At 43.1% G+C, this 23113-nt stretch overlaps 1 protein-coding gene across 16 annotated transcripts in view; it reads right to left on the bottom strand.

The window, feature by feature from the left end:
- Positions 1-4314: 4314 nt before the first annotated feature.
- The window catches only part of MBNL1 (muscleblind like splicing regulator 1), a 179194-nt gene continuing 160395 nt past the window's right edge, over positions 4315-23113 (bottom strand). For 10 of the 16 annotated variants that reach the window (XM_053390306.1, XM_053390310.1, XM_053390298.1 and 7 more), the window contains 4 exons: positions 20860-20895; positions 19919-20013; positions 12304-12378; positions 4315-8576 (listed from right to left, as the gene is read on the bottom strand). In XM_053390306.1, coding sequence (XP_053246281.1) covers positions 12322-12378; positions 19919-20013; positions 20860-20895 — 188 coding nt within the window. In that variant the 3' untranslated portion in view covers positions 4315-8576; positions 12304-12321. The remainder of the gene's footprint in view (positions 8577-12303; positions 12379-19918; positions 20014-20859; positions 20896-23113) is intronic. The other 6 variants (XM_053390300.1, XM_053390308.1, XM_053390312.1 and 3 more) reach the window with 3 other exon arrangements.

Here is a 23113-nt window from a genome sequence, read left to right as displayed (position 1 = left end):
TGGCAGGGATGTTGCAGTGGAGCTGCAAGACTTTAAATGGGTTGGAATGGGGCTCACATGAACACAACAGAACCATAGTACTAGTTTAGCTCTAGTTAATGCATTAAGGGAGGAAGGCCATAGAGTAAGCAGTCCTGCCAAACTTGACTAGGTCACATCCCCTCACCTTGGGAAGGTTAAAGGTAAAGGGACCCCTGACCATTAGGTCTAGTCGTGACCGACTCTGGGGTTGCGGCGCTCATCTCGCTTTATTGGCTGAGGGAGCCGGCGTACAGCTTCCGGGTCATGTGGCCAGCATGACTAAGCCACTTCTGGCGAACCAGATCAGCGCACAGAAACGCCGTTTACCTTCCCGCCGCAGCGGTACCTATTTATCTACTTGCACTTTTGTGCTTTCCAACTGCTAGGTTGGCAGAAGCAGGGACCGAGCAATGGGAGCTCACCCCGTCACGGGGATTCGAACCGCCGACCTTCTGATCGGCAAGTCTTAGGCTCTGTGGTTTAACCCACAGCGCCACCCGCGTCCCAGTTGGGAGGGTTACCCAAGCCTTTCTTCATTCTCTTCCACCATGTGCATCCAGCCAGAATGGATGTCTGAGCTAATGCTCCGAGCTGAGACCACATGGCTTTAGCAAGCCATCTTTGTGTTTCTCTACAAACAATTTAGAAACTCTTTACCTTTTTGAAACTAAGTTAAACTGCCTGTCTTTTCTTGCTGCCGTATGAAAAAGCACATGACTTTGACCTTGGGAAAGTTTGTAAGTAAACCATTTGTAACTTACCAAACACGTGGTCTCTTTTTCTATGCTAAGGGAAGCTTTGGAAGACACTTAAAATGGGATATTTTAAAGATCTGACAGCCCATATTTCCACCCTTTACTTTCCTGCATGTTTTCTGATTTTAAATCCCTGCTGGGGCGCTGTCACCAAGAGAGCATTTGCGCCAAACCTGGACCTAGGCATCCAGGGAATTCTTCATTTATCCTTCAACCAAATTATAACAAAAAAACCGAAGGGTGCCTTGGTGGTCATCTAGTCCAACCCTCTGTGGTATGCTGGTTCTGCAGCACAGGATGCAACAACATCCCTGGCAGATGACTATCCAGCTTCTGCTCTCCAGCAGAGCTCACTACTTTCTGAGGCAGTCTGTTCCAAGGGCTCAATTTGCCTATCACTTTAAACCCCAGTTAAGCTTAACTAGAGTTTAAAGGTGAACTGGGGCACAGGGAGGAAATTCTAGCCATTCCTGCCACGCTACAGGGAGCTAAGCCACAGTTTGTAATAGTCTGAACCCAAAATTTTGGTTTGTTTCTCTCCAAATTAACAATGAGCTGCAACCAAGATTTCCTCATAGCTGACCGCTTGCAGTTGGGTTGTGGAGAGAAACCATAATCCCTGGGTTCAAATGTAGCATTAAGTCAATTCATGCCTTAGCTCGCAGTAGTGGAGAAGGAACAAGCAGCCGCAATCGTCTCCTTATGCAACAGCACACAGCAAACTCACCTTGAAACCATAGTTAAGCTTAACTACGGTTTAAAGTGAAGCGCAAATCGGCTAATTGCCAAGCAGCTTTTACCATTAAGATATTTTTTCCTTATGTTTCGCCTTCTCCCTTGCCGTTTCTACCAGTTGGTGATAACCCTGTCCTCTGTAGCAACAGAGGAAAAGTCTGCTTCATCTTCTCTTCAGGTAAATGCACTTTGGGCAGCATAGAACTGGCCCCAGAACTGTAAATCTGTGCTCCCATATAGAATACATGTAACAATGAGATTGCAGCAATGGACTTACCTGCCTTATTTTGCACAGGATTTCTTCATTCCACAGTCCAGTGAAGAAAAGCGTGAAACAAGGGAAGAGGGAAGTGGAGTGTCAGCTTGGTTTTAACAAGCAAGTTCCCTGAAACAGGGGGAGCTCAAGGAAAAGGAGCGAGGAACCTTTCCGTCCTGGTGACATGACTCCCCTACTTTCATGGGCCAACTTAGGCAGGACCACCCACCTGACAATAATCCGGCACATGTCAGGTGCTTGACAAAGGTGCTGGCCTGCAAGTGGGGCAGCGGGGGGAGGGTATAGTTTAAAAGCTTTAGCTCTGTGCACAGTGCTTCTCAAACACCCCCAAAACAGCTGATTTGTCAGGCATTTGGGAAGCACTGCACAAGGCCTTTGTGTGCACTGGCAGCTGCCAGTACCTGCAAAGCTCACTTTGGCCAAGTCTTGCCCTCATCTGCTCCACACCTGACCTTATAGATGATGTCAGGTGTAGGCAGATGGGGATGGCTTTACTGAAATGGCCTCATGAGCCAGGTGAGGAGGCCTGGTGGTTCAAATTTGGCCCATGGTGCTAGAGGCTCCGCACCCCTGGGCTAGGCTGAGCCCTCACATGGCTACCTACCTCAGAACTCCTTTCGTCTTCCTAATACTCCATTCAAATGAGAAAAGATAAGCATGGTATATTGAGAGCCATTGTGGCGCAGTGGTCAGAGTGTTGGACTAAGACCTGAGAGACCAGGGTTCAAATCTCCTTTGGCTGCTTAATTGTCTCTCAGCCTAACCTACCTCACAGGTTGTTGTGAAGATAAAAAGGGAACCATGTCTGTTGCTTTGATCTCTGGTGGAAAAGATGGAACGATAAATGTCAAAATAAAATAAACCAAATGTATGATGCAGCAATATATGCAGAATCATATATTCAAGGCCAAATGCATTTTTTATTTTATTTTTTGCAGATTTTCAAGAGGGGTTGAAACAGCGAATAATAATGGGTGGTGCTTAAAGACCTTTAGTTTTGTTAAACACTTGTCCAAATTCTTTTTTTCTTAATGCCTGGATTGGCAAGGTGTTTTAAAGCACGTCAAGGGCCTCCATGAAGACTTGGCTTTGCTTCTGACATGACCCAAATTTCTCTGAGATGCCACACTTTGGTGACTCCAACGCAGACCACTACTAGAATGTAGTATTTACTCACCATTTCAAATGAGGGGTGGGGTGGGGGGTCCGTGACCTTTCCGGAGTGTCATGGAAGGCAGACGGGGTCATAGATGCATGACTGTTGGTCAGCAGTTTTTAGCACAGGTATGGGCCATCCTATTCCTTCCACCAATAGGGGTGTGGTGCTCCCTTTGGCCATTTGACTGTGCTATAGCAGCTCAGTACAGGTAAAGGTAAAGGGACCCCTGACCATTAGGTCCAGTTGTGGCCGACTCTGGGGTTGTGGTGCCCATCTCGCTTTATTGGCCGAGGGAGCTGGCATACAGCTTCCGGGTCATGTGGCCAGCATGACTAAGCCACTTCTGGCAAACCAGAGCAGCGCACAGAAACGCCGTTTACCTTCCCGCCGGAGCTCTACCTATTTATCTACTTACACTTTGACGTGCTTTCGAACTGCTAGGTTGGCAGGAGCAGGGACTGAGCAACGGGAGCTCACCCCATTGTGGGGATTCAAACCGCCGACCTTCTGATCGGCAAGTCCTAGGCTCTGTGGTTTAACCCACAGTGCCACCCGCATCCCGTAGCAGCTCAGTACTAAGGAATATATTCAATGCAGCGCTAAGGTAAGCACTCCATCACGGCAAAGATTTCAGCTCAAGAAGAGATTGGTCAGCTCTGGTGTGCTTGGTTTTTCTGAATCAACTTTTTAACAGAGAGGGTTTCTTCTCCCCTTCCCTCCCCCCCAAAAAAGAGAGAGATACATTTAGAAAACATATATATATATATATTTAAAAAGTATACCCTTATTTATTATACTTGTTACCTGCCCTTCATCCATGAAGGCCACAGCAACAACAAATTTAAAAGTACAATACAGTGATACCTCTGGTTACGTACTTAATTCGTTCCGGAGGTCCGTTCTTAACCTGAAACTGTTCTTAACCAGAAGCACCACATTAGCTAATGAGGCCTCCCGCTGCTGCTGCGCCGCCGGAGCACAAGTTCTGTTCTCATCCTGAAGCAAAGTTCTTAACCTGAGGTACTATTTCCAGGTTAGTGGAGTATGTAACCTGAAGCATATGTAACCTGAAGCGTATGTAACCCGAGGTACCACTGTATTAAAACCCAGATTACTATCAAGGCACTAAATATGTAGCTCAAGTGTAAAAAGGTAAAGAGCTGATGTAAACCACACAATGAAGGTCCCAAGTGAGCCTCAGTGGGGAGGCAATTCCACTACGTAGGGGGCTGCCTCGGAGATTGCCATCTCCCAGGCTGGCACCCTCAAACTTCTGAGGGCGGTGTAGATACCAAGAGGGCACCGAGAGAGGATGCCACATCACCCTCCAGCTTAAAAACAGCAAAGAAGATACTACAAAAGAGAAGTTTTATTAGGGCAATTTAACTTTATTTATTTTTTTCTCTCCATACAGCTAGGTCAACTATAGCAGTAATAATAAAATAAGCATAAAAACAAATTACGGCCCAGGACAGAGTACATAATTTGGAGCAACTACCAAGCAAATTTAAGTCTGTGATTACATAATAGTAAAAAACCAAGCACACCTGTCCTTTCAGCAGATGAAAGTTGTAGGGGTTGCGAGGAAGTGCAACGTGTCCTAATTCATCGGTGTGAATTATTACCAGAGAGAATCCAATCCAATCGTTTTTCTCCCCAAACCCCCCACCCCGGCCCCTTCACTTTGGCTTCGTATATATTACACGGTTTCTCAAGTGCTTTAGGTTAGAAATGGTTAATTTTGATAAGGTTTTTTTTCTTTTCTTTTCCTTTCCACCTGCTAAAAGAACAGGATCACTACAGCAATAAAAATAATTACATAACGACTACAGCTATGATGTTTTGTTTTGGTTTGCCTGTTGACGAGTTTTTCTTTTTAAAACATTTTTGTGAGCATGTGAAAGTCAATATCGGTTTCTGTTTGTGTGTGTGTGTGTGTTTATTTCTGTGTGTCGGTGTGTGAATAATAAAACTACTGAAATTTGTCAGAAACTGTTTTGAATAGAATATATATCTTTTATATATATCTATATCTATATATATTTTCTCTTTCTCTTTCTCTCTCTCTCTTCGATACTTTAAACATGCAGTAGTTGTCTTGAGTAATGTACGACATATCTGATCCATGATTTCCCTTTAATGGTTTGAAGTACCTGTTTGTTTGAAATTTTGTTTTCTAAAAAAATAATTTTTATTTATTTAGTAATGATCTTCAGGCAGATTTGGACCAGTGCAGCTTTTTTTTTTTAAAGGCCCCAACTGCTCTATACATTCAAAGCACGATGTCACTTTAAACCACTGTGGCTTGCCCCAAAGGATCTTGGGAACTGTAGTCTCGTACGGGTGCTAGGAGTGGTTCGAAGACCCCTGCCCCCTCACAGATTCCCAATGGCTTTTTAAACCAATCCTCAAGGAACTCTGGGAATTGTAGTTCTGCAAGGGAAGAAGTGGTCTTCTAGCATCTCTCAGCAGCCTTAACAGACTACAACTCCCAGGAATTTTCAGCGGAAGCCATGGCTGTCTAGAGCACAGTCATAACTTGGATCCCGAATGCCTTGGTACTCGGACGTTTTGGCTCCCAAACGCCGCAAACCTGGAAGTGATAGTTCCGGTTTACAAACGTTCTTTGGAACCCGAACGTTCCGACGGGGCTTCTGATTGGCTGCAGGAGCTTCCTGCCGCCAATCGGATGCCGCGCTTTGGTTTCCAGATGTTTTGGAAGTCGAGCGGACTTCTGGAACGGATTCCAAGGTACGACTGTGGTTCAATAGGGCTTTAATTGTACAGTGCAGAAGGGTCCTTAGTCACGAGAACTGGGAACGAGGGCCAATCTTTCCAGCAGAAAGAATCCTGGCAAACTAGAAGCTGTTCACATAAAGCAAAGCAACTTTTTTCCCCATGGGGTTTGGAGTGCTAACTCTGTGCCACTTTTTTTGCAAGCAATTTTGTTCAGCCTGTCTTTTTTTATTTTTTAATTAGCCTTAACAAAACTCCTTGTATTTATAGACATTTTTATTCAAAATAAGATCTTACTATTATACAGGTTTCTCTCTCTTTTTTTTTTTTTTGACTATATACAGAAGTGCAAAAGGTCAACCTTCCTCTCTATACTTTCCCACATGCTAAATTGCAGCATAATCAACCCTCAAGAGTTTGCACACGCACTCATACATATTATAATTCTTGTTATACGTAAACTTTTGAGTATTTGGATTATCAACAAAAAGTCCCTTGATCTATTGATTATGCAGCTTATTTATAACAAGGCCTGATATTCAGGGATTTCAAAAAAATATTTAAACAATATTTTAACATTTGAAATGGATACAGTAGAAAATAAATTTTTATTCTGATATCTAGGAACTAGATTTTTTCTTTTATAATTACAAACAAAATAAATCATCAAAATATTACTCAGTTGTCTGCCAGGATCGTTGCAATAGCAACAACTTAACTTCTTACTTAGCAATGATTATATAAGATATCCATATAAAAGATCTTTGTTCTTTTAATGAAAACTAGACAAGAACTAACAATGACTGATATTCTTACATTGTAATATTAAATCAGTAAAATATAAATCATTTAGTTAACAATAATACGAATATTCATGACACTACATGTAAATTCAAAACTGCATATGCTATGAAGAAGAAAAAAAACTTTTTAAATTTTTTCCGTATTTTGAAAAATTCATTAGTTAAAATCTAATAAAACAAAATTCTATAAACTGAAATGGCATTCGTCTGGTAATAGAAAATGAAAATGATCTAATAAATGTAAGAAATAAAAACTACTATTTTAACAAGGAAAAAAAATAAGTAGTATTCTCTAATGTAAGTAAACTACAATAACATGTGAAGTCACCTATACTTTCTTAACACGACTGAAATTACATTGGTATGGGTTTTAACCCGTAATGTAATAATCTAAGGCTTTAATAGATGTACAGTACAATCAGTAAAATCAACACATCATTCTTTTTTTTTATTTTTAGAAAGCATCTCTCAAGCATAAAAACCTGCAAGTAAACTTGGAAGTACGGAAAGTTCTAGAACTGAACTCTCTCCTCTTCCATTCCATAAACTACCAGTGACCTGGCCCCCACCTCAGCAACCCTTTAGCTTTGCTGAACAGAGCAAAATATATCCTTTACTAGCTGCAACATCCAAACCACAAAAAAGATTTCCTTTGGATGAATCCATTCTTGAAAACTTGAATGCACATCTATGTTTTTTGTTTCATTTTTGTAAAGGCTTTCTAAGGCTATAAGCAGTTAAATCTGAACAGAAGAAATCACATATAAAATTCATCCCAATATTTAACCCACCCGATACCTATTTCTAATTAACATCTCCATTTATCTCATTGTTTTGGTTTCTTTTTTAAAAAATCGTGCATCTGATGTCAGTGCTTCTCTCATGATTAGAGTCACTATTTTTATTTTTGAAGTGCGTGACTTTGAAGTGATGCATTTGAGAAGAAAGCAAAAACCCATCTCCTCCAACACTTTTAGAGTCTCTTGGACTTCTGACAGAGGTTAGAAATTTGAAGCGAAATAAAATTCCTCAAATGTTTTGCAAACAGTGTCTCAGAAATGGCTTTTCCCTTTTTTTTAAAAAAAATGTATATTGTCTGTTATATGGTATAGTTTGCATAACTATTATTATGGATTATAATAATTTATATAGGTTAATATATCCAGTATGTGTAGGAATAACCTGGGTTTAAGACTGGTTTTTGCTTATTTTAAAAATGTGCTGCCTACTGTTAACTAAGGTAAAACTGGCCATTTCTGAGACAGCTTTGGTTTAAAACAGAAGGGGTGCCCTTTGACTGATTAGCAACTAGGAAAACAAGCAAAATTAAAAACGTGGCTCTTAAAAGTAACACTGCAGAAATAATACTCTACTTTGATTACAGTCTATGGCACTTCATGAGCATCATTAACAACATGGTACTTAAAGCCATTGATGTGCTTTAAAAATATACACAGTTGTGGTTTATACTTGGCACATTCATCTCTGTCAGATACCTCTTTTTACCACTTCTTACAATCTATTACATTTAAAAATATTAACTCTTAAAAGCAAAAAATGAAAGGAAAAATAAAAATTATACTGTGCATGCACGCTCTCTCCTATAATGGCAATTTTAAATACAAGGTGCACCTTTCGTTATTTTATTTTTTTTGTAAACCTTGAAAGAAATAAACTTACTTAAAAAATTATATCTTGGTCTACAGACGTACCAATACATAATAGATCTATGGCTACATCACAGTCTGTCTTTTCAAGATGACGTACATGATTATGTAGGAAGGAGTCTGCCAGCGCATACCTCTGCTGCGTATGCGCTGCTTTACCTGTGTGCTAGAAAAGATAGACAATGCTGTAGTCTTTAGACAATATGATCACCCCAGCACAAATATCTATTCAATGTACAAAGTATATAGGCAACAGTGTGCAGTGGATTTCCGAGTTGTCATTTCATCTTGTTAACATGCAATATGTGGATGTCTTACTGCTGAGGAAATTTGGGTGCTGTTATCTGACGGTATATACATTATGGCTAATGACCTGTTCCATTTCTTCATTCAATCACACTGTCCTCTTTTCTTTTATATGATCTGTGGAAAATAATGAAGAGGGTGGGAAAGGGGTCGCCTTCGTTTATTCGACACCTGCAGCTATTTCCCCCTCTACTTTTCTTCCATGCAAGAAAGAAATACCATGACCACCACCCTCAATGCTATTCAAATATGACAATGACAGCCCCTGAACACTTCTAATCCAAATGCACTGAAATACGACATATGATACTAATTATTTAATGAGGCATTTAAATCAACATTGATTGCAAAATCTGCGCTGAGTTAAAAGGGGAAGTGATGTGCAAAGTTTCCCCCTTTTAAATTTATTTAGCTTTGATACTCATCAGCACTTGCTAAACACCTGAGCACAAACCAGGATATAGGTAAAGGTAAAGGGACCCCTCGCCATTAGGTCCAGTTGTGGCCGACTCTGGGGTTGTGGCGCTCATCTCGCTTTATTGGCCAAGGGAGTCGGCGTACAGCTTCCAGGTCATGTGGCCAGCATGACAAAGCCGCTTCTGGCGAACCAGAGCAGCGCACGGAAACGCCATTTACCTTCCCGCTGGAGCAGTACCTATTTATCTACTTGCACTTTGAGGTGCTTTCGAACTGCTAGGTTGGCAGGAGCAGGGACCGAGCAACGGGAGCTCATCCGTCGTGGGGATTTGAACTGCCGACCTTCTGATTGGCAAGTCCTAGGCTCTGTGGTTTAACCCACAGCGCCACCCATGTCCCAACCAGGACATAACTAGTACTAATTATTATTTGCCATTTTTTTTATCTCACATTTCCCCCCTTTCCACCCATACTTATCCTGGATGGCTTTAAAAAGAGGAAGAAAATTCACGGAGGATAAAGCTATCAATGGCTATGAGCTACAACGCCTTTGCTCTCTCCCTTCTCTGTAAGAGGCAGCATGCGTCTCTTGTACCAGTTGCCTAGAATCGCAGGTGGGGAGAGACCTGCTGCTATCAGGTCCTCTGGGCATCTGGTTGGCCGCTGTGAGAACAAGATGCTGGACTAGATGAGCCTTTGGCCAATCCGGTAGGGCTCTTCTTATGTTCTTAGGTGTTTGAACCATAGCCAGACTGAGGAGCAACAATGGCAGCCTCCACCCAGCTGGTAATATCCTTCTGAGCTGTGATGCAAACTGGGCCCAAAGGGAGAGTGCAAATAGGGAGAGTTTGCAAGGGTGCTTTGGGGCTTGGAGTGCTGTCTCATGGTGTACGAAGAACCGAGAGACATGGACGGCGAGGGAGCTGCTGCGGCGATCTGCAACACCAGCACCATGTTGGTCTTCCTGCCTGAGAACGTGAGAAAATACACCTGCAGCAAGTGCAAGGTGGTTGACTGGCTGGAAGAGAAGGCGCAGCAACTTGAGGTCCACCTATCCAGACTTCGAACTACTGGGCAAGATGAGGGGTTTCTCTATAGAACAGAGTGGACTGTCAGGGAACAGCGACACAAGCGGGGCGGCCCCTAGGGAGAAGGAAGGCCGCCCTTGCAGGAGACAAACGCCTGGAGGAACGTGACACACAGAAGCAGGGCTGTCAGGAGCCATGCTGTGTCATTGGAGCTGCAAAATCGACCCCGGATGACAGTTCTGGGCCAGAGGAGCAAGAATAGCAGTTGCAGACCTCAGAATACACCCAAGTGGCTGTGGAAGGTACAGTGTACAGAATGATTCCTGCCATTACCAAGAGTGACAATTCTTGCCTTTTATTTTATTTTTAGGTGCCTGCCTTAACAGTGAAGTAATCTGCATTTGAAAGGTCAACTTTCTTTGAATGGCACTTTAATTGTCATGGAGCCTGCTGAGAAGTGTAGTTTTTTAAGGTTGTGGGAACTGTAGCTCTGTGAGGTCACTACCACGAAAAAGCTTCAGCTCCCAAGATTATCCATGCCAGTTAAAGTGGCCTCACAGCGCTGTCATGTGAATGCATTTGATGTCATGGCAAAACTTGAAGCAGGAAGAGGGAAAAGTTCTGAAGCGACTTCCATTTCCACAGCAGGCGTTGCCCTTGAAACAGGGATAGGAGATGGCAGAGGAGCTATTACCGGCAACTTAAAAATAGTCTTGTTGGATGAAGACATGATGTCAGGCAGAACCAGTACTGAACACTCCAATCACAAATTTAAATTAAGTGCAGAAAGAAAGAAAAACTCTCTTCCAAGCAGACAGGTGTAGTCAAGTGAAACCTTTTCTCACAGAGCAGAAGGTTAACTTGTAAAGACCTGACATTCAGTAGCTGGAGCTGCAGTTCAAGATTAATTTATGCAAGTGGATGAGTTTGTGGTCTTTGCCTGATCTCTCCTGACAGCCGGTGTCACAAAAGACACACACAAATTCAATATCACTTCGTAATTTGTGCAGGGGAGAGACTATCAGCTTGATGATTCCCAGTTCTAAGTCTCACACAAAAGGAGACTAAGGCCTGCACCTACTGAAAGGACATGATTTTTTTGGTGTGATGACAGAGGCAACTTGACTTGCGGCTATTATGGACCATGCAGGTTTAAACTGCATTGAATGACAGCTTGAGAGTCATTCATGTGCTGCATGATCCACCTTGCCAATTGGATGCTTATCCCTACAGAGACTTTGGGGCGGAAGGAAACTGTGGCAGTTAAAGAAAAATCAAAGGCTCCTTGATATCAGCCATTCCCTTATTAACCATCCTTATGTAATCATTAAAAATGACACCTGCACGGCACCTGGAATTTATGCAACGTTCCTTTAGGACATACACGCAAAAGCTTAAATCTTTTGCAGTCTCTGTATCTAGTAGTTAGACAGTAGGGCATAGTACATTATCCAGAATTTATGGGATTTTGGATTTGTATTCATTTTTTTAAAAAATGATACTTTCAAATGCCACTTACAACTAGCCTGTGTATATAGTAAAAGGTAAAGGGACCCCTGACCATTAGGTCCAGTCGCAAACGACTCTGGGGTTGCGGCGCTCATCTCGCTTTACTGGCCGAGGGAGTCGGCGTACAGCTCCCGGGTCATGTGGCCAGCATGACCAAGTCGCTTCTGGCGAACCAGAGCAGCGCACGGAAACGCCGTTTACCTTCCCGCTGGAGCGGTACCTATTTATCTACTTGCACTTTGACGTGCTTTTGAACTGCTAGGTTGGCAGGAGCAGGGACCAAGCAACGGGAGCTCACCCCGTCACGGGGATTCGAACCGCCGACCTTCTGATCTGCAAGTCCTAGGCTCTGTGGTTTAACCCACAGCGCCACCCGTGTCCCGTGTATAGTAGATGACAGGATAAAAAGTGTGAATGGACTTTCCCCTTCAGACTGCATGGGTGTGGGCATCAGAGGAAGGTGAGATTTTTTCCTCCAAGTACAAAAATTACCTGCCCTTGGTAAACCAGAGATGGAATCCTATGCACGTTTAGGAAAATGGGAAGCTAGCCGCCTTACATCAAGTCCATGCAGTTTGGCACTGACTACACCGGCTCTGCTTGGAGATTGAACCTTGGGACTTTCTGGATATAAAGCAGATGCTCACCCAAAAAACTACAGCACTTCTCATTTACCTGGGTTGACATTCAACTCATTTGGGTTTAGTAGGCATGCATAGGACTGTGTTGCAGACACCACAGAGGAGTCCTAGCTTAGTCTGCTCTCCGGCCTGCTGTGGGTATTACATCCAAACTGGGCTGCTAACTTGGTTCTTGTTCCAGGGAGGAGAAAATGCAAATCCAGAATAGCACTATCAAAATGCAATAAAAAGCACACTTGAGAAACTTACTGTTTGATGATTATATGTCTACATCTGTGTAACATACTTGTGGCTAGTCAGATGTTCGGCAGATATTATGGGTATCTATTGAAGAACAAGAAAAGGAATGTAACCTGTGAATAATGTGTTCCACAAGAATGCATTATTATTATTTTTTTACTAACAGCTCAGGTGAAAGATGGTGGACTTCTATATCGAAACAGCAAGTTAACAAAAACACAGGTATCAATTTAAATAAAAATGTTTTGTTAAGTAGTATATCAACCAATGTTTAGTAATGATTACTGATTGTTTAGAAAGAAGGATAAAATTAACAGTTAAAAGTTCATGCAGTGCAATAATTTCAAAAGTCCTTTTTGTTGGCCTACACATATTTATACAGTTTGGGGGACTTTGCCTAACTCGCTGTGGAAAAATTTGGCAACCTTTTGGCCCATGAATTTTGCACGCTCAATTTTAAGATACTTTGAGCCAGATTTGTTTTGTTTTGTTGCAAATCATTTCATTTTCTGGTTAAGCTGCGCTGATATTCAAGCGAAAGGCATATCGGAAGGCAGAGCTGGAATCTCCAACAATCAGAATATCCACTCCAGAACTGAACTGGAATAAAATCTCAAGCACATAAACTAATCATGCACCTAAGAATGTTTCCATCTTTGTACTGAAACACACAAACACACACAAACACATTTGGTGGGGAGGGGCACATATCAAATTTAAATATCTTCCTAAGAATAACCTCCTAATAAGGTTCTTGGATTTATTCCCAATATATTATTCTCCCAGCTGGGGTGGGGGGGTAGTATGTCTTCCCCAGATTCCTAAAGACTCCATTTTTGGCAAGTAAACTTAGCAAAGCAAGAAAGAGAACCATCTATCTCTATTCTGGTGTCACACCTTGGAAATGGCTTTCCAATGCAGATCCACCTAACTGTAGTCTACTAGCAAGTAAGGAGAATCCTTTGTTGCTGGCAGATGAGTAGCGGGGACTGTTTTGACTTACTGATTATGGCCTGATGCTGACACTGTCTGGATCATTTTTGTGAATGGCATTTCTGCTTTAAATTTTATAAATATTGCCCCAAATGCCTTTGTGCAGGGGAAGTTATTTATAAAAATAAGGCTGCAATTCAAACCTGACTTACCTAGGAGCAAGCCCCAATGAATTCAACAGGACTTACTTCTGAGTAGACATGGTTAGGATCACACTGTCAAGTGTCTTTAAATTGTGGGTTAAAAGTATAGAATTGTTAGTATCCATATTAAATTTCTCCCACAAGGGTCTAATTTTCCATAATATGGAAAGTAAGGCTACCTGGAGTGATATTTTAGATGTATTTTGTTATGAAACATAGCGTTTTGCACCATAACATACACAGTTATTCTCTCTCTTTCTCTCTTTGCCATTTGAAAGAAAGTCTTCAAACGGTGCATAACTTGGGAGTATCCCCCCCCTAAAAATCAATACTTTGAACTATAGTTGCAACCATTAAAACAAACTCAACTTGGTGGGATATGGATTGGTGATTATAACTGGGCGCTCTTCTTTGTTGACCAGCAAAATGTCTCACTGAAGGGATGAGGTGTTGCTCTTCCGCAGCTGGCAGTGGGAATCCTGCACAAGCTGGGGGCGAGAGCCATTGAATACAGGAATATGCAAACCATGAATGGCCTGGGCCTTCCCAAGATGTGGTCTGAACAAAGGAGCGTTTCTTTGCACTTCAAAGCTAGGAATGCAAGAAGCTGCCTTATCCTGAGTCAGACCATTGGTCCATTCAACTGAGTATTGTCTACACTGGCAGGCAGTGGCTTTCTAGGGGTTCAGATGCCAAAAGATGGCCTCTGGGACTAAACCTGAGACAGAACTACGTCCCTTCCTCAAAATGAAGTCTGAATTGGCTCAGAAAGGATAAAGAAGGACCTACTCACCAGATGCAAGGTTCTGCACTACGGTACAGTGGTACCTTGGTTGTCAAATTTAATCCGTTCCAGGAGTCGGTTTGACTCCCGGAACGGTTCGAAAATCGGAAGCAGCAGAAGCTGCGCCGGACGTTCGGATTCCAAAACATGGAACTCTCCCTTCCAGGTTTGCGGCATTTCGGAGCCAAAATGTCCAAGTACCAAGGCATTCGGCAACCAAGGTATGACCAACTACTCCCTCAAGTCTGCAGTGTATAAACTTCCCGTTGGCTGTTATTCAAGTATATATGCTCTCCCCAGGGAAGTTCGCCTGACGCCTTCATTATACACCTTTAGGCACCAGGCAAAAATGTTCCTTTTTAACCAGGCCTTTGATCAATCTTATTGACATCCAAACCCTTTTAGAATGTGACTTTTGCGGGGGGGGGGGAGTTATTGGGTTACTGCTTTTGGTTTTATTTTAAACGTTGTGGTCTTGTTGTGAACCGCCCTGAGACCTCCGGGTATAGGGCGGTGTATAAGTTGAATTAATAATAATAATAATAATAATAATAATAATATCCACCAGACAGGTCAGGAGATGGGAGACGAAGAGCTGTGGCACATCTTGTAACTGAGTCCCACATCCCACCCACCAAGCATGACTAACTGTCCCCTATCCACAGACTTGTTCTTTAGGTGTACTGTATACATTTCTACAGCACATGAGTGTGCACGGAAACATGTGCCAAGTGTAATTGAGCTTCTCGTACCATTTGTTTTCTACGGCAGCAGGAGAGGATGTTGCACCCAGCTGTGTAGAAGCTTCAAGAGCAGTGCTGTTGAAACAGACCAAGGACCTTGAGCACTGGCAAGTGACGACGGAGGGGCCAGTTCTCTTAAAAAAACAACAACTTCTGCATGCATGCACATTGCGGGAGGTGGGGGTGGGCGGGCTATTTCTGGTGGCGTTACATTATGTCAACAATGCTTACATACTATATACATATATGGCTCATATATGCATATACTGAGGGTTGGGCTGCGGAACTTGGCTGCAGTGCGTTATGAAGACCCAGAGAGATACGCATGAAATGGTCAGATTGCACAACGAAAACAGAATCTGGCTTGGAAAATGCATGGGGGTGGGCGGTGTCTTTTAAAAATACAGAAAAGTTACATTATCATCTGTGGGAGGGAAAGAGGATTTTGCCAGAGGTTTTACATTAATGATCCTAAAAGACATTTTTTAAAAAATATATTTTTAAAAAAGATGGCTGAACTGTTTATCAACCGATTCCTGCTGAATCGGGGGGGGGGGGGATTCCTGATATACAGTCCTTTGTTTTGCTGCTTATGAATCAATTATAATACAGTGGTGCCTCGCTAGACGAAAAGAATCCGTTCCGCGATTCTCTTCGTCTAGCGGTTTTTTTGTCTTGCAAAGCAAGCCCATTGACAGCTTAGCGGATTAGCGCTACAGCTGTCAAGCGGCTTTTCGCGATCAGCTGTTAAGCGGCTTATCAGCGGAACAGCTGATAAGCGGCTTAGCGGCTTAGGAAAAGGGCGAAAAAACCGGAAAAAACCTGCGGGGGGACGCAAGATTTTTTTGTCTTGCGAAGCAACCCCATAGGGAAATTCGTTTTGCGAAGCGCCACCAAAACGGAAAACCCTTTCGTCTAGCGGGTTTTCCGTCTTGCGAGGCGTTCGTCTTGTGGGGCACCACTGTATTAGGATTTGGGGCCATTGCAAAGGCTGTGGCAACAGTCCCATGTGGGGGCTTGTGGGGGCCCTTCAGAATGGGCAAGTCTATCAATTCCAGTTTTTTAAATTCAGTTCTCCACATTTCCACATCAGTTTGCATTTTTTTTTAAAAAAAAATCCTCATGAAAATTCACCACCATTTTAGTGCGAATCTCTCCTAACGTACATGTTTTTGTATATTGTATATTTTTATATTTTCCATACTGTAATGAATTTCCATGTGCTATTTTCATCAATATAAGCATTTTTATGCATGCTTCATCCTAGTATATGCATTTCTGTACACAATACTTGATGGGAGCACCACACTGCAAAATTCAGAGAAGTGTGAATTTTGAAGACTGGTTGTGTTGCAGTTTGCACACTGTCTGGGAATGTGCCAATGTGGCTGCTGTTTTCCTTTTGGTCCTTAACCAACAGAAAGGGCACACACCCGAGGTGCAATTTCCCACCACTCCTCTTTCACTGACATTACTGTGTGGAGTCTTGATGAGGTTGGAAGCAAGACATCTCACCCATCTGTATGCTGGAGATCATCATACAGAAAGCAGAAACAACAGTTGCCATTTCCAGAGCACATGCGCAAGGAGGTGCCCTGTGCAGAGGTCTGTATCCATGAGCCACTTATGCTGAACTTTTAATTTTGGCATAAGCAGTACCCTATCTGCGAGAGGCTCATGGCCAGCCTTTCAAGCAATATTTGAGAGAAAAATGCTCCATCCTGGCTGGAGGGGCATTTGGGGTGAGTGGCAGAGACGAGATGGGACAAGGGGAAGACTTGCCCCTATTCCAAACTCTGCTCAATTGGGTCACACGACCATGTGGACCCACCTGATGTTACACTGCCAAGTCTAAACTCCATTTTAAAAGCTTGCTCCCCCTCTTGAAGGCCAGTAGCCCTGCTCCTGAATGGAGTCTGGACTACGGATAAGATACAGCTGCATAACTTACACCTAATTTACATTGGCTTCCTATCGTTTGTACTGCTCTGTGAACTTCGTATCCCTATTCCGTTAATTCTCCTTCGTGCAATGCCAACTGTGTGCGTGGGGAGGGGCTACATCAGGGGAGCGCTAACTGGACTGACAGCCTCTGTCTTGCTTGACAGCAGACGTTTGCGGCAGGGACCTTGCACCGCATCCTATTGAGAACCCTGCATGATCAGTCTATGCTGCACGAGAAACCAACACAAACAGCCCATTCACCACAGACATTTAGCAGTGGGCGGCTGCAGGAGTGGGTCATCGGGAATGCAACAAGGGCGAATGGGTCTAACAAGCATACAGCTGCCTTTTGCCCCTAAGATTGGAATTGTTCAATTGCGAATGTCTGAACAGGGCTGATCAGATCCTGCTTTCCTATACAGTGGTACCTCGTCTAGCATCTGCCTTGGTGAGCACCCATTCCGCCGAACGTCCACAGCAAACCCAGAAGTACCAGAACGGGTTACTTCTGGGTTCACCGCTCGCGCATGCGCAGAAGCACAAACCGCTCCGCGCGCGTGTACAAACGTGGCACTTTGTCCAGTGTCTTTTTCGGCCAGCGACCGCGACTCCAGAATGGATCCCGGTAGCAAAATGAGGTACTACTATACAGAAAATGTGAAGCTGTACAGGTGAGTGGGAGAGGAACCATTAGCAAATGTGCATGAATCTGTTGCCATAGCACCTACGGTCTTTGTAACCACTCAGTTTCAACTAAGGCATGAGCTGTTTTCTGCAGTCCCAAGGGTATGCTTGCTTTTAGCTCCCAACCTTTCGTCTCTCAGTTATTCAACAGCATCCAGTGCAAAGCTAAGTGAATCTCAGTCTAAGCAGGTGGGTTGCTGAACCCACAACATTTTGGAAGATGAGGGGAAGGATCCCCCAGGAATGGAAAAAGTAACTCTTTTTACACATGTAAGGTTCAGGCATGGGGAAGGCAGAGCATGCTGGCCAGCAGCGTTTCATGGATCATCATCAAGTGTTTTGGAAAGGCTATGGCCTGTCTTGATGATGATTCCCTAGAAATCCTTTTATACAAATTCTCCAGTGCTCAGGTCCTAGTGTAGCTGCCGGTGTGATCTGCCTTGAATTTTCCACTTTCCACGCAATGCACTTATCAATGCAAGGTGCAATGCAAACTAATAATGCATTTAGGAAGGAAGTGAAAGCTGGTTCATGTTCAAACACTCTAGTCTTAAAGGGTGATCCTTCAGTGTCTGAAAATGTTCACAGACATGTTATTTTGTCAAAAAAGGTGGGGGGGGGACAGAAATACAGTGGTGCCCCGCAAGACGAATGCCTCGTAAGACGGAAAACTCACTAGACGAAAGAGTTTTCTGTTTTGGAGGTGCTTCGCAAAACGAATCTCCTATGGGCTTGCTTCGCAAGACGAAAATGTCTTGCGAGTTCCTGCGGGTTTTTTTTCCTTCCCCCCCCTTTTTCTAAGCCGCTAAGCCGCTTATCCGATAAGCCGATAAGCCGCTAAAAGCCGCTAAAAGCCGCTAATAGCACTAATCCGCTAATCCATCAATGGGCTTGCTTCGCAAGACGAAAAAACCGCTAGACGAAGAGACTCGCAGAATGGATTCTTTTCGTCTTGCGAGGCACCACTGTAATGGGAATATATACGCAGCACCATCAATGCCACCAATTCTTCTGCTGAGCACCTGTGGAGCAATGTGGTGCAGTGGCAAAAAAGTAAGACATCTGCATTTATGCTGATTCATGCACAACAGTAGGGTCCTGCGCATATCAGGGCTGCAATTCTAAACTTACTAGGGAGTAAGCCCCCTGAATATTGCAGGACTTCTTTCCAAGAAAAGATTAGAAGGATTGTATTGCACACCATGCTCTGTGGCCCAAGAGAATACCCTTGCCTATGCAAGATGTCCAGAATCTTTGTTCTCGCATTGGCCAACCAGATGCCTATGGGGAGCCGTGCAAGCAGGACCTGAGTGTAACAGCACTTTGCTCACTTGTGTGGCAAACAGAATGGTTTAATCAAAAAGCTGACGGTCTACCATTCATGACCTATGAACTGTGTGCTGCGTTGCCCTGAAATATTGTCTATTTAATCGTTAAGCATCTGCGCAAACATTTGAATCACTGGCTGTGTAATTGATGGTGGAATTAAGACCTATGCAAATGGATAAATCACATACTTAAATTTGAGTCAGATTCGATTCTAAATTTGATATTTGAAGCGCAATAGTTTTATTACTTACTGGCTTGTTACCATGTTTCTGTTTGTTGTAATTATACTGTCCAGGCAGAGAGGCAATTGCGATAGATTTCTAAGAGTAAATGTAATCTGGGTTGCAATGGACATGGCTGTCAATCCCCTGACTGATTTGAAAATTGAAAAGAAAGCCGGAGTGCTAGAAAGGCTTAAGCATTCAAATTTTGATAGCCTTGGAACATTCCAGCCATCAATAGTAATGATTTTATTATTACTGCGTCCCTGACCCTTTACTCCAGGGATGTGGGAACCTGTGGCCTTCTAGATTTGGTTGGACTCCAACTCCCAGAATTCCTGGTCACCGGCCATGCTGGCTGGGGTGAGCGGGAGTTGGAGTCCTATCCAGACTCTAATCCATCACTTAACAAATGCTGGTAAAATTCTACTTACAACAAAACAAAGTACTGTAGCCTTGGATTCCTTCTATTACCAAGCTCTCTGACTATTCTAAAAACAGATGGGGAGGCAGTGGGGTCCTTCCTATGCTGAGTAATTCATGAGAGGGACTGTGTCAAATATTTTAGTACTGGAAATGGAGGTGCAGAACCTTTCTGAGCATGGGCAAAAGGCTAGTTAAGCTATGCTGCGGATCTCAGGGAAATGTGTAGGCCAACAAGAGGTACGAACGAACAAAAAACGAAACAGAACGAAAGGGGGGGGGGACGGACAAAACCCCATGCTTCTGAAAAGCACTGATTCTGAGTTATGTTTTAAGAAACAAAGCTGTAAATTAGCAAACCTGGTTGGCTGTGGCTGCTGTAGCGAAGGGGACGCTTGTGGCAGATGTTGCTGCTGCAGACACAGTGGTGGGCGTACCGCCGTGCACCATGGGAACTTTCGGGAGGAAAATCATATAAGCAAACATACAGGAGAGTGTAGCAGTATGGGAAACCATGGCAACAGGTGGCGGAATCGTCGAGTATGGTATTTATATCAGCAGATAAGCCGTGGGGACGAGATATCACCACCAGCAAAGTGACATGCAATCGCAGAGCAAAAAGCGGGACAACATTCCGGAGAGCGAGGAAGGAGGGGAGGGAGAGAGATGAAAGAGGAGGAGGAGGAGAGAGGAGGAGAAACGCTTGTTACCATCAAATCACGGGAATCAACACAATCAAGCTCAATTATTTCAGTTCATAGGCAACCAACAAACTTGACGTAACCCCCTTTCTTTAACATCCCACGACAAATATTCCGCCGCCACCACCCGTCTCTCCCTCCCCCCCTTTTTTTATCCTGCCTTGAAATTCTAGTTCTGGATTAACTTGCACGAAGTATATAACCGAATGTTTTCTTTTCTTTTCGAAAGAAAGAAAGACGCACAACAGTTTCTAAAAAACTGGAACTCAGAGTCCAGTCAAAATCCACCAGAGCTGCTAAGGAGATTGTGGCATTGGGGGGTGAGGTTGGCGGTGTGGGGGGGGGGGAGACAGGGCAAGGGGGGATGTGTCACACAGCCACCTGGTCTGCTAAAGGGCTTCTAGGATTTCTGAGTCAATTAAATAGAAGCAAGTGCATTTAATTGACGAGTTGTTAGTGCAAGGGGAAAGGGGGGAGGAGGGGAAATGGATTGGCACAATAGCTACATGTTAAAGACCCAGCAGTGGATTTTGAGAGTCTGTGAGCTGCTAAACAGATTTTTTTTAAAAAAGATAATCAAGAAACAAAGCTGGCACCTACCAACACTTGTAGCGGGTGTCATGCACAATATTGAGCCTGCCCATCATGCATTGCAACAGGAAGGTGGATTTGCAAAGGGAAAAGAATTAAAACAACCCATCACACGTGTAATTAGGAAAATCTCATTTGAACAAAGAAGAAAAAATTGGTTATTATGGGAAACAGTGGCATGTAACCATCAGCACAGTCAACTCAAACAGCAAGGTGGTGGTCAATTAGAACTAGTCTGACATGAGCAGGGCAGGAGGAAAAGCAGATTGAACTGTGTGCTGGCATTTTGATTAAAATGAGCTAGGGCAGTAAGGGTAATGAAGGCTCTAACAGCATGAGAAGAAGCTTGAGTTGTTGGTTTTTAATATCACCAATTTTAATTAATCCATTCCTTACTAAGTGCGTAATGCCTGCTGGGTCTCAAACCAATTTCCCTGAAAATTGGCTTAAATTATTATTCTTGTTTTTAAACCTGCAGAACATTATTGGATTGTGATACTTTTCACTTGTACAGAGATCTAGTGCCTTGATTTCAGATATTAAATCAGAACTACAAAAGTTTGCAACACTGCATATCAGGCAGGTGCCACCCTAAATGCTGGCACACGCAGGATTTCTTAGGATAATTTAGGGGCGCCATTGCGCCCCTGTGATTCTCTACATATGAGGCTACATGCACACCTAAATGTAGCATTGGCCCCACCCTTCAACGGATGCACATTTAGTGTGATGTCTGCAAGTGGAAATGCACCTGTGAGAGCAACGCACCCTTCAATATATGCAGATTCAAGAGTGATCCGAGCTTAATGGCATCTATGTGTGGACAACTAAACACACAAAGGTGTTCTATACTGCTGAGATCCACACTAATTGTGGGTTCTGCATCTGGGGCTGTGCGAAAAGAGCATGCTGTCAGGATGGAGGCCAACTGTTCTCACTGCCCCCTTAGTAAGCAAAAGATGTGCTGATACTTTCTGCAAGGGGAAATGTCCTGGATGTTACTCTAGTGCCCTCTGCAGATTTTTCTAGCGGTTTTGCAACTAAAGAAGTCAGCGGGAACAAACACGTGCTGAAATTACGACAGTTATTGGGAAACTGGTTTTAAATTATATAATTATCTTGTTTCTGTTGCATACAATTACCACTACCATACAAATGAATTATGATATTAAAAGTTGCTTTCAAAATTTTAACTACTAAAAAAACTTTATAAATGACGAGTCACTATTGTGTGGCATTATTAGTACTAATCTATTTTGAAGGTATTGGGCTAGATCCAGACTAAGTTGAACAAAGATCCTATTGAAAGGAAGGGGACAAGTTTGTCTTGACTTAAATCCTGCTGATTGCACTGGGAACTAAGTCTGCTTAAGTTAGTCTGGATGCAACACAGGATTAGCCAGTGATATGGGCCAGTTGGTTTTTTCGGATGGATATAGCTTAGCTGCTTTTCTCTGAACTTAGCAGGACAACATGACCCTCTCTCCATTGCTTGTGTGCATGCAAACACACACATCTTCTGTGAGTGGAGTTTTGCTGATGGAGAGAGTGCTCCTGGTTCCTGCTAATGAAAGTGAGGATAAAATTTTGGCCAACACCCCTTCGCTCTGTGGCTCTGAAAACTATTCCACAGCTTTGGGGGGGGGGGACCCTACCCTCTTGGCCACTCTGACAGGTGGTACAAGTGACTGCAAAAGGGAGGCAGAATTGGAGAAATTAAGCTTCACTTCTTTTGTTAGTGGAGGTCAAAGCCCTTGCAGTCACAGAAGGAATATTTCTATGAACAAAGGGCATTGGGTTGAATCTATTGCAACTGAAAGGGCATAGTGTTTCCTGGCTCACCTCTGCCTCCACTTCCCTTGTGTTTATTCTTTAATTGTCCCTTGAGATTCAGGCCTATCTTCTTCTTTTGACAAGCATAATGTGCACATATTATACACCATCAGCATTATCTGTATTATTATTATTATTGTTGTTATTTTTATGCCATTTTCACCTACATATTATTATTAGTTCTATAATCTGTACATTTAATTTACTTGTACATATGTAATGAAAAAAGCATTTGCCTTTCTTTATAATTATTTCCTGAAATTTAACTACGCATGCTTTCGGTTTTAATCTTAGACTGACATTTTAAACCAACACACATTCTTGCACAGGGTTTGCAGCAAATGAATGTAAGGCAGCAATGAAAACCTATGGTGCAAAAACTGGCAGGTATGAAAAAAAAAGACAGTTGTGTAGGACCCCTTTGTTTATC

The sequence above is a fragment of the Podarcis raffonei genome, chromosome 5, assembly GCF_027172205.1.
Source record: "Podarcis raffonei isolate rPodRaf1 chromosome 5, rPodRaf1.pri, whole genome shotgun sequence".
In the NCBI taxonomy this organism is placed as follows: Eukaryota; Metazoa; Chordata; class Lepidosauria; order Squamata; family Lacertidae; genus Podarcis; species Podarcis raffonei.
Note: the sequence above shows the minus strand (reverse complement) of the source record. Positions and strands in the feature narration are given on the sequence as shown.